General features: G+C 45.1%; 1 protein-coding gene across 4 annotated transcripts in view; it reads right to left on the minus strand.

Moving 5' to 3' along the window:
• The window catches only part of ING3 (inhibitor of growth family member 3), a 30,991-nt gene extending 19,439 nt beyond the window's left edge, over positions 1 to 11,552 (minus strand). Inside the window, exons 1-6 of one of the 4 annotated variants that reach the window (XM_006122560.5) lie at positions 11,393 to 11,552; positions 11,186 to 11,257; positions 6,902 to 7,002; positions 3,253 to 3,318; positions 1,865 to 1,961; positions 779 to 850 (exon numbers count right to left, since the gene is read on the minus strand). In XM_006122560.5, coding sequence (XP_006122622.1) covers positions 779 to 850; positions 1,865 to 1,961; positions 3,253 to 3,318; positions 6,902 to 7,002; positions 11,186 to 11,257; positions 11,393 to 11,420 — 436 coding nt within the window. In that variant the 5' untranslated portion in view covers positions 11,421 to 11,552. Of the gene's footprint in view, positions 1 to 778; positions 851 to 1,864; positions 1,962 to 3,252; positions 3,319 to 6,901; positions 7,003 to 10,776; positions 10,850 to 10,877; positions 11,147 to 11,185; positions 11,258 to 11,392 lie in introns of those variants that run through there. The other 3 variants (XM_006122561.5, XM_014573363.4, XM_006122562.5) reach the window with 3 other exon arrangements.
• Positions 11,553 to 11,760: the final 208 nt, after the last annotated feature.

Genomic DNA, 11,760 nt, shown 5'->3' on the forward strand with positions numbered 1-11,760 from the left:
GTGCTGCTGGGTTGGTCCAGTAGCGCCGCTCCTCGGCGCTACTGGACCCACCCAGCAGCACCCCAGCTGCTCTGCCCCAGGTGTCCTGATTCAGCCACTGCTGAAACTGACCAGCAGCGGCTGAATCAGGACACCTGGGGCAGAGCAGCTGGGGTGCTGTCGGGTTGGTCCAGTAGCGCCCAGAGCGGCGCTGCGGGACCAACCGGCAGCGCCCCAGCTACTCTGCCACAGGCGTCTGGAGAAAAGCCTAGTCTGCTGGGGGGAGGGGGGCTACTAGCTGCGCCCCCCACCCCAGCAGACCAGGAAGATGCGAGCGGCGGACCAAGACGCACCGCGGTCCCGCCGCCTGGGTCCTCCGCAGCTTTGCTCCCCGTCTCCGTGGGAGACCAGCAGACCAGGGAGACGGGGAGCAAAGCCTCTGAGGACGCCAGCAGCGGGACAGCCGCGGGGCGTCTGGGCTGCTCCACTGCCGGCTTCCCCGAGGCTTTGCAAAGCCGTGGAGGGGCTCGGGCAGCGGGGCAGCCCAGGCATGCCTGGGCTGCACGAGCCCCTCCGCGGCTTTGCTCCGCGTCTTCCTGGTCTGCAGACCAGGGAGACGCGGAGAAAGCCCCCGAGTACATGGGCGGTAGGACTGCGAGGTCCCGCAGTCTGTGTCCTCCGGGGCGAGCCCCGTTCGTAACTGCGGATCCGACGTAAGTCGGATCCGCGTAAGTCGGGGACTGCCTGTATTTGATCAGCACATATAGCAAAGCTGAAGACGAAATGTTCAGAAACTTACTTTCTACTGGAGTGTGTGAATGGGCATGATGGTTATTCACTGGTTGTGAAGGTGTATCCAATTCCAGAGAGCCTAAAATACAGTTTAAAGTAGTACGATTTAAATGCCAACTTTGAAATAATGCAATTTAGCAAACTTTGATCTTTCAAGTTATCCTCACTTTTAGATATGAAAATACAAAACAAAGAATAATTCCAAAAACAGTTTTACTCATTTTAGTCAAGATCCTAGAGAAGGACATGGACTTCAAAGCAGCTATTTTTAAAGCACCAGCCCAAATCTATTGCTCCAAACTAGAAAGCTTGTTTTCATTTTTTCCAAAACCATGTGTAGACAATCCTCTGTGTCAATGGAAATTCAAAACACAAAGGGAAAGATCTAAGCTCACTGAAACCAAAGGGAGCATTTCCACTAACTGCAAGGACTTATATTTAAGAGTCAACGTTTACTGCAGCACTAAATTTCAAGGAAGCCATATGACTGAGTACTAGGGGGAAGTTTTATGACAATGCAATTAAGATAAAACACAAAACAAAAAAATACTGTGCACAATTTGTGGAACATCATTTTGGACTGGCTGTAACCTATTCATTCATCTATCACTATTAGTTATTATTTTAACTTATTTAACTACAGTGCAACAGATTAGTTCTTTTCTTGGATTATTCACTTTTCAGAATGTGTAGTTAAAAAATTATCCTACTACCCCACCTTTTTTCAAAAATGTAGGTATTTGGGAATGTACACAGCAGTGCACAGATGATCGAGACAAACATGTGATATATTTAATATATAACGTCTTAGTTTAACTCGATTTGGACTTCGTTATATAAGAAACCAAGCACTTTCCAGTTCTCGGATAAGTAATACATCAATATAGGATGTAATGTCTAAGCATTTAAAGATATTTGTTTAAAAAAAAACCAAAAAGATTAAAAGAAAAGTTTCAATGCCCCAAGAAAGTATTTAATTTTAAATTCAAACAGATCTTGGAAAAAAGCAGAAATAAACTGCTTAACTATTCAGCAAGATTTTCTTTTGACAAACAAAATGTTATTTCTTCAAAAGATAACGAAGTACACTTACGTCTTTCTAGTATTTCTGTAATTCCAGCATTATCTGCCTCAAGTTCCATTTTAAATTTAGCTAGTTCTTGGTCCAACTTTCTTAAGTGTCGGTCTACCTGTTTTAAAGCAGATCAGTGATGAATGCCAAAACTTAAAATTGTTTAAATTCTCAACCCTTCAGAGAATTTAAGAGTTCTGAGTATTTAATGAGATGCATTAGATGCATGAAGTTTGATAGACTTCAGTGATGTTGAGACTTACAATAGAAATCTGCGTAATACAATTACTTAAAAAAAGTCACTGCACTTAAAATCTGTTCCACCTGTAATCATACAGAACAAACAATGTATATCACTGTATTAGCCATTTTAGCAATTACCAACTCACTAATACAGTTTAAGATCATAAATCCATTAACAGCAAAGAGAGGAAAGACAAGAAATCATTAAGTGCCTTGTAACATGTATCGGTTTTCAGTTTGCTTATTTTGTATCCCATGAACTATATACTAAGGATATTTAACACTCTGCCATCCGACACAGTATACAAACTCCAATTGTCCGGCATCCAGTGGTCTGGCACTCCCGACTGTCCGGCATCAACTGGAAACCGGAAGTGCTCCGGCCAGATGGACAATTGGAGCTGCTGTGAGCCCCATGGGCACTTGTGGCTGATAAAGGAAAGGGGAGAAGAGGGGAAGGGGATTATACCCCTGTGACAGGTCTGCCGGGACTTGCACTGTGTCCGGCTGGGGGATGGGCGGTGAACGGCACAGGGAGGGGCGAACCATTTGCCCCTCACCGCGCCATTTCCCGCCCACCTCCCGGACGCTGTGCTGGTCCCGCAGACCCGTCACAGCCCCCTGCCGGAGTACCTCCCAATACTCCAGCTTATCTGATAATCCGGCACCACCTAGGTCCCAAAGGTGCCGGATTATCAGAAATCTACTGTAGTTGAAAGGCACTTACTTGCTTTATTCTCATCTTCCCCAGATAATTTTGTTAACGGAGCTAGGATCTTAATTATTTTATGTCCAAATAGTTTAAGTTCAATATTACAGCAATAATTAAATATTTGACTTGTGCACACATACACTGAAAATACATAAATGCATTTCAAAAAATAGAAAAAAAGAGATAAGACAGTCCATTGTTCACCCAAGCCAATGTACCTGTGTGAAAAACAGAACAAAATGTTTTAAATGAAGTGAAAACATGGATGTTTAAGCTGTAACTAACTCACTTTTTAAAATGAGTTGTGTTTACCTTTCATACACTGATATAGTAACAACCTTTTTGTTAATACTTCTATAATGTTCAGGTAAGCTAAAAAAGGCTCCCCATATAATAAAGTTTAGAATTCTTTAAGATAACTATGTTATTCACTTTAATCACTTTAGTTACTTACCAAGTCATAAATCTGATTTGCCAGTTGTACCTTCTCATCTGCATCTTCCAAAGCTTTATAGTAATCCTGTTGAGAGATTTTTAGTAAAAAGATAGAAATGGGTGGTTATATTATGTATATTATTGAATTCCTCTTTGATTTATACTTCATAGTGAATTACATGTCCAATATAATTTACTGCTTAGCCTTTAAAATATTATACTAAGGTAAGTCAACAATTAACTGACTTATATTTTTAAGTGATGCCAGCTCCTGACTGCCAGCTTCGCTCCCAGAGTGCTGGCTGCCACTCCATGCTACAGGCTCTGATACAAAACCAGCAGTGCAATGTGACAGCTGGCTCCCCAGGAGACAAGCTGGAAGCCAATGTGTAACCATTTCAGTAGCCAATAAGCTCATGCTTATCAATTAACCATTAATAGGTTACACTTTTACATCCCCACACTTCGGTCAATGTAATTAAGCAGACAATTAGGCCAACACAGTGTCAGGGCAGACACTGCATTATTTACATTGACTGCGGAGGGTTCCAGGAAGTGTTCTATAATGCTCCACCATGACCATGTTTTGAACTCTGCTGCCCAGAGGCCAGGTACAGAGGTAAATGCCTCTCAAGATCTCCCCTTTTAAAGGAATTTGTGTTTCCTGTTTGCTCTATATGGAGAGCTCATCTAGAAACCGCCCAGTTGAACATGCTGACTACACACTGCACACTCCTGTCTGGAGTACACAGGAAATGGTGGATTACTTGATCTTTGGATCTCCAATCCAGCCACAGAAATATCAATACCTACAAACAAATAACTACAAAAAGAGCTACAAGAGGACCCTGCAGCAGGTACTGCATGAAAACCAAGGAGGTAGGCCACCAGAAGACAAGGAAGACTATGTTGTTCCAGTATGGAGCCTCAGATATGCCACTTTTACGGCGCTGCATGTCATCTTCAGTGCAGACCTCAACATCACCCCTAAGGTCCCAGTAGATACTTCAGGAGAAATGGCATCAGAGACCTCTGAAGGGAACAATCAGGAGGTGATGTTGGATGAGAAGGAGGTTGGACAGTCAACTGGGGGAGCTGATAGTACAATAAGCCAGGACCTGTTTTTGACTCCAAAACAGTTGAAACAATCCCTAGTCCAGCATCGATGAGCCTGATGCAGGGGCAGGAGTCTTTGGTAAGTGTGCAATTTGCTTTAATAATGAAGGGACACAGCTGTCCATTTTCTCTTTTCTAGGTAGTAAATAATCCAATAGATGCAGACTCACTGCTTCTCATTCCCCTCTCCAGTAAGACAGAGGGAACCCTGCAAAACTATTTATGTGCACTGGGATGCCCCATGAATCTTTCAGAGATCTTGAGGAAACTTTCCTGGAGGTTGTCTCTAATCCCCTTATGAAGATTTCTGGGAATGGCTTCCTTATTTTCTTCCACTTCATTAGGATAGTTTCTCACACCACTCAGCAATTTTTAGCAGGAATCATTGCAGCACACAGACTTGAGGCATACAGATCTAGTTTGCAACTGGATACATGCAGGAACCTCCATTACTCTCAAGTGCAGTATCAGGAAAAACAACAACTGCCCATGGAAAATGGTTCAATTGTCATGTCTGAGTACACTTACAGCCAGGAGCAAGGAGAGTTCAGTACACCATATTTCTATTCATCTTGTGAATACACTCATAAGATTATCTAAAAACGTGGTCTTCTTGTTCTCTCCATCCATACCAATGCAGTGGCTCACCCAGATAAGGAGGAGAAAGAAGAGGACATGGGAGGATATAATCCAAGAGAACCCTGCAAGCCTCTGGTGCTTTTGATTTCTACCACAAAGCTTGGAGAATCACCCTTGAGGACAGCATGGACAGAGTGGAGAGTAAAAAAGTCCAGAAAAAGGAGAGAGACGTGCAGTAGGAGATAATGGAGCTTCTCAAGCATGCTGGAGCTTCTTGTTGATCTTCCCAGACCTATGCTTCCCTTTGCACTCCAAAATCTCCCTATCCCTCCACCCCCTAATTCTACATAGCATCTGTGGAAACAGCATAATCACTCCCTCTGCACCCCAGGAGAAAGCACAGATCATCTCAGCTGCACATATACTAACTGTGTGTGGTCAAGGTCACTGTATGTGTTTGTAAAATGAAAATGACTGTTCCTACCTGTTGATACTCATAGTATCTAGCTGCTCAAAAATCAGCAGACAGCCACTTAACTAAACAGAAATTTTTCCCCCTCTGCTTCACAGACAGTACAAACATTGCCGAAGTGTTTGAAGCAGAGCTAAAGAACTCCAAAAGCTGGAACTCGATTACTCTGCACTCATTTTGGGCTCCAGGTGATTTGACTCCCATGAAAGCATAGCCCAGAGCCCAAGACATCCTGAGGCCCATAAAACTTCTTCTCTCACTGGCCCTGGGTCTGGTCCTCACCAAATGTCTCTTCCAGCTATTTTTGGCGTAAAGCATCACTCCATAGTAATTCAGCTCCAACTAGAGCAGGCCGGGGAAAAATACCCTCCATGAGCTGGATTCAGCCTGCCAAGCCACCAGATCTGGCCTGTGGATGTAGCAGGGAGTCTTAGGCAGACTCCCCTGCTTGCCTTGCCCTGTACACCTGTCAGAAAAGCGGCTGCTGGGCTGTTTGTGTTCTACAAACTGTGAGCTCAGAAGGGAGCGGAGAATGGTGCTTCATGGCTGATCCTACCCCCAGCACAATCCCATTGCCAGTTTCTGGCCAATGGAAGCTTCCCATTTGAAAAACGGGAAGCACCTCTCCCCCCTCCCTTCAGGTTCTTATTCACAGAGCACATGGCCCTGAATCCTGTGAGGGGGTGAGGTAGTCGCCTGCCTGAGAAACAAGCTGGGCTGCTGGCCAGGAGTCTTACTGGTAAGTCTCCCAGCCACAGCTTGTCTCTGGCACCCCAGCCCCGCCCTCCCCCATAGCCCTCCCCTCCCTATCGCACATAACCCAAACTCTGTATTCCCTTCCTAAGCCCATACCCCCTCCCAGATCCTACACCCCAATCCTCTATCCCAGATCACAACCATCTCCTGCCCTAAGTCACAACCCAAAACCCTACACTCCAGCCCCCTATCCTAGATCATGATCCCCCTCCTGTATGAAGATACAGAGGATCAACACACTGGATGTAATATTGACACTGATGACGTTTAGGGGTGGAGTAAAGGTGCTGAAAAGCATCCATTCGCCACCATAAAGGTTTCTGAAGAATCTAAGGGAAGATGTTTTTACTAAAGGTCAGCACAATTCCCTCCAAAGAAAGCCAACCCATTTATGGTGTTTCATTTCTTACATGGATAGCAGAAGGGGGGGGGGGGGGGGGGGAATATATAACTCTTGTGATTAGTGATCACTGTATCACTGACCTGACTGACTGGCTCTTGTCACTTCATATTCCTAGCACTTCAAACAAATACAAGTCTGTGCTAACAAAAGCAAAAAACAAAAAATTGGAGTAAAGTTTCTTGATTAGTGCCAGCTTTCCTTAAGTCCAATCTGCCGCACTCAAAGCCTAAATAGGGACACAGTTCTCAACACTTGACAGTTAAAATTTATGGAAATTCACAATGAATTACCAATGTCTAATGTCTATATTTTAAACATGGCCTGCTCCTTGAGTGCCCTTACCTTTTTGATTGATGTCATTTGCTCATCTCTCCATTCAGGTTTGTTCTTCTTTGCATTCATAAAAAATTCATTTACTCTTTGTTCTAGTTGATCCATTGCATCTGCCGCACACAGAAGGCAAAATAGTGTTACCATCTCAAATATAGAAATGCTACATATTTTGTACAGGGTGATGATGGGTTTTCCTTAAACCAAGAATTGGCATGTCTTCTCAAAACTACTGGAGAAAAAACAAGTGTCAGAGAGAGAGAATTATTTAGCTCAAAATTCTGCCTCTTGTCATTTGGATAGCACTCTGACATCAGGATATTGTGCTCTAAAGCATTAAAAAAAAGGGGGGGGGCTCCAAGTTCTTAAGAGGAGTGGTAGTAAAACCAAGCAAATCCCCATCTCCTCACCCAGATTTTAAACTGATGACCTTGGATCTTCCCAGCCAAATACAATTTGAGCAGGAAGCAAAGTGTTCTAAGAAAAACTCAAATACAAATACTGAATAACTGAATATTTCTCTGCCTTTTTGAGGCTCTAAGTTAAGAGAAAAACCACAACTTTTAGATCAAGTTCTCCTCCAAACTCTGTGGAGAAGTGGGAAAGTATGTGAAAGTCCTGCCAGAATGGTATTATCAATGAAGTTGAATTACAAAGTAATTCACTATTCTCACCAGATACCACCAAGCAAGGTTTCAGACTTAAGCAAAATCTATGGTTTGAGAGCTATCACAAAAGGAAAAACTGAAGTTGTGAATGTCACAGCCATCAAGATTATGAAAGTAAATGCCTTGTTGTTTGCTTCATTTGTTAAAACAAGGAATGGAGATCTCCCAAAAACATCAAGCTTAATACTTCAGCCTGAGAGTGTTTTGTTTTTAAACTTTCAAAAGCATATGATCAACTGAAATAGGAGACAACCTCTCCCCCATTCTCCCTCCGGGAAAAAAAGCCAAGAGGACAAGAAAAGTTTGTTTCCTTACTTTGGAATTACATTCTGCAAGACCCAAAGACTGAAAGGGCAAATCCAAGATACAGTATTTGGTAAAATGTATGGAACAAGGACAATGTAACCATTTAATACAGGATATTAGATAGAAACATTTGCATGTACAACAGGGAGGCCACTCTGCCTCAGTAACATGAAACTTGACCACACATTTTCAGTTTCACGCCAGTTACTTGACAGCATTCCTCTGAGTGTTTGTATTAAGCAGTAAATGGCGTGAAATAAAAAAAAGAGGAGAACTAGCTTTGCAAGGGATTTAGTCACCCCATGTAAAACCCAAGAGATCTTTTGGATTCAGTATAAAGAGAAGAGCCTCACTAAGATGGGCAGAAGCCCTGGAAATAGTGCTGGAAAGAGTAGAAGTTCATCAATGTAGAAATCTGACAACATCTCACACAAAGTCTCAGAAGACTATAACACAAGTTTATGAAATTTTGGGTAAGATATTTAGTCACTAGAGCCTGAAACTTGCTCACTTTCTGGACTGAAGTCACCACTATAATGAAAGTTAGATTTCATGTAATTAACCTGTACTCACATGTACTGAATGGTTTAAAAGAAAGTTCATCTGCTTTTTCATCTTAAGAAGGTTCCTATGAGTATCAAGCCCTGCTAGAACCTCACAAGGGGCTGCAAGAGACAACAATTTATCACAGGCTGAAAAAGCTACCACATCAGACTAAGCCTTTAATAGAACTCAAATAGAAGAAAAACATAGCCAGCTAGTTTCTGTGCAGGGCAAATCAAGGTATCTATGCATGCCTATGTACATACCAAACAATTTCCACTTGCTTTTTTAAGTCCTTTGGGTAAATGGCTTTCAAGAAGTCAGGGAGAAATTCAGCTGCTCTGTTACACCATTTTAAAACCTAATCTTACAGCACATAGAACAATGGCATATGACCAATATGCCCAAAGAGCTCTTATTCTCCCCTTTTCACCAAGACAATAAAAGGTACTCACAGGAATAGTGACCAGATATCTAAATACTTCAGAACAATTTTTTTAAAAGCAAGGTTTTTTTGCTGGTTTAATAGCTTGTTCAGCCAAGTTCCTTTGAAATCCACTATGGTTAATAAGAGGCAGCTTTTGGGAAAAAAAGGTCTTCCCTCCCCTCCTTTGCGGGAGGAGGGCCAAAAGAATGAAGGGCAGCCTTTCCATTCTTTATTTTTTAGGTCCTCAAAGAGGTCTGGTACAGGACACAACCCACAACTTTTTCTTAATCATTGAATAGCAGCCCTTATGAGCCAATTTTCTAAAGACCTTGGCATTTCTCTTGCCAAAATGTTCTACCAGGGTGAAGGCATTTTCCAGAGATTGGCCTTAGGCTACATAAGCTTGGTAATCTACAACTTGATCTTAAAAACTTTCAACACATCACTTGAAGTTATATACTTTTTCTATGACTATTTAGTAATGAGAGGTTCCCAGTCCCCCAGATGGTCTAAAACATGGTGCAAGAGTAATTTTAATTCTAACAGAGAGGGATTCCTGGCCCAGATGTCACTTCTAAGTTTCTAAACCAACACCCACTCAAGTCAGTTGACTTACACAGCTGTTTTAAAAATTTTGGGAAGATGGGATCCTTGCATTGATCACAGTCTTGCTGCACCCCAAGAGTTCTCTGATTCATATGTAATGTCCAACCAGCAGTCATGATCACAAACAGCTGGATTGGAAGAGATAAGAAGAGTGCCTGGAATTTCTACACTACTTTGGAAAGCTCTACACTACTTTGTGAAGCACAAGAAACACTGGAGTTACAAAGGTCTGGGAAAAAAGTTTTTCTATTGACTCCCATGACATTAGGGTAATCTTGGTTAAAAAAAAAAATACTGTGTGTGAAAAGATTCACCCCCGTCCAAAGAAGCACCAAATCATGAGTCAAAGAGATGTATTTGTGGTCTCAGAGGCTGCCAAAAATCAAAGGGCTGCAGGTTTTCTCTTGGTATCACCTACTTACATTGTAAGAACTAGCAACACCTTTTAAGTCATAATTCAATATCAATGACTCCAAGCCCTGAAGCCTAAAGTACACAAAGGCTGAGACACGTCGGAGTCCTTGGATATAGAGGGCAGGTGCAGAATGCTTCAACAGAGATGGTGAGACTGATGAACCAGACCCACTGGGACAACAAGAAATTTCAATGTTCAGAGATCAAGACTGGTTAAGGCTTTTATTTCAGAAACCTATGGATTGATCTATTGCTAGATGGATGAAAGTCTTCAGGATTGTGCCTCAAGGTGGCATTCTCCACCATACTTAAGTTAATTGGGTTACATCTGCAAGAGGATCCAAGGCACTACTGTAGGCCCAAACCTGTTAATTTGCTCATCCATTAAAGATCATCTCCAGGATATAGTATGATGCTGCTGAGTTGCCTTCCTACCTGTCTGAGAAATCAAGACAACATATGGAAATCAAAGAAATTATTTAAAGCATGATGTTTCAACACCTCAGATTCACAAAGAGCGGAGATTTCGTGAAGAATCATATCAAAGCAAAAACCTAATCCCAGGTAGACATCCTCTGTGGTATCCTGTCACTGAATCCCTACAGGAACAAGTGGTCAAAGGAAGTCAAAAGGCAGGACTCCCAAAAACAAAAGTAAAAATAGAAAATGAGCCATAAGTGGATGGCAAAAAGGAATACCACAAAGATACCCAAGAAGACTGGATGCCTGACAAGCACAGCTAGGGTGCCAGCAACTGGAAAAGGACGCGTAGGGAACTCCTTCATCCAGCATGCCTAGGCAGGGATGGTTCAGACACAGTGCACAGCCTCCGGCTGATAGAAGGGGGCAAGTGAAGCTCCAGCCCGTTGCCAGGGACTTGAGAGCCAGCACCCCACCGCTTGGTAAGTGCCACCTTGACTTGCCCTGGGGCGCCGCACAAGCCCCAGCAGTGAAACTCCTTCCCCCTGGCGTTGCCGCAGGGCATCTGCAGACCCGAATTCGGCTCGGTGTCCTGTCAACACACCCGGCGCCGCTCGCCCATGGCTGCTCGAGGTCACGAGGCAGCCGGTGGCAGAAGGGAAACAGCTCGGCACGTTTCCGCCCAGCGCGCTCCGCCCCTCGCTGCGTGAGGCGCCGCGGCTACCCCCGGCACCCGCACGGACCGCTCGCTGGGCAGGAGCGTCCCCTCGTGCCGGGCCCGCTCAGCCCGGGAGCAGCGGCTACGAGCCGCGCTACCGCCGCCGGCCAACGCCTGACTGAGAGCGCTGGGTCCGCGCCCGCCCCCGCCGGCGGGCTGGGCGCGTGGGCGGGAGGTGGGCGGGACTCACGTACTCTGCACCTGTAGGTCCATCTCGCGCATCTCGGTGAACCTGTCGCGCAGATCCATGGGTAGCTGCTCGATCACTGCGGGGACACAGAGGGGAGGGGGAGGGAGCAGTCAATCACCGCCATGGGAGGGGGAGGGGGAGCCCCCTCGCTGCCGCCCCCGTCCCGCTCGGCCACCCGGCCGGCTGGGACCCCCGCCCCGCGCGCACTCACTCTCCAGATAGTCCTCCAGGTACAGCATGGCGGCGGCGAGGCCAGCGCGAAGGGGCTTCTCGCTAACGCGGGGATCGTCCCTTCCAATATGGCGCCGCCGCCAACAACACCAGCACCTCGACTCGGCGAAAACAACATTGGCGGCGGACGGGGCTCGTTCCGGCCCTGCGCCGATTGGCTGCCTGCGCCTCTGACGTACGCCATGGCTCGCGCCCGCCCGCAAGGTCCTGGGAAACGTAGTAGCCGTGTGAAGGCGGGAGCCGGGACTACATGTCCCACAATGCACCGCCCAGCGGCGGCTGCTCTCTTCCCAGTAGAGACGGACTCGCCCCGCAGTTGAGGGGCGGGGCCAATCCACGAGGCAGAAG

Source organism: Pelodiscus sinensis, chromosome 1, assembly GCF_052426305.1.
Source record: "Pelodiscus sinensis isolate ZL-2025 chromosome 1, ASM5242630v1, whole genome shotgun sequence".
NCBI classification, from domain to species: domain Eukaryota; kingdom Metazoa; phylum Chordata; order Testudines; family Trionychidae; genus Pelodiscus; species Pelodiscus sinensis.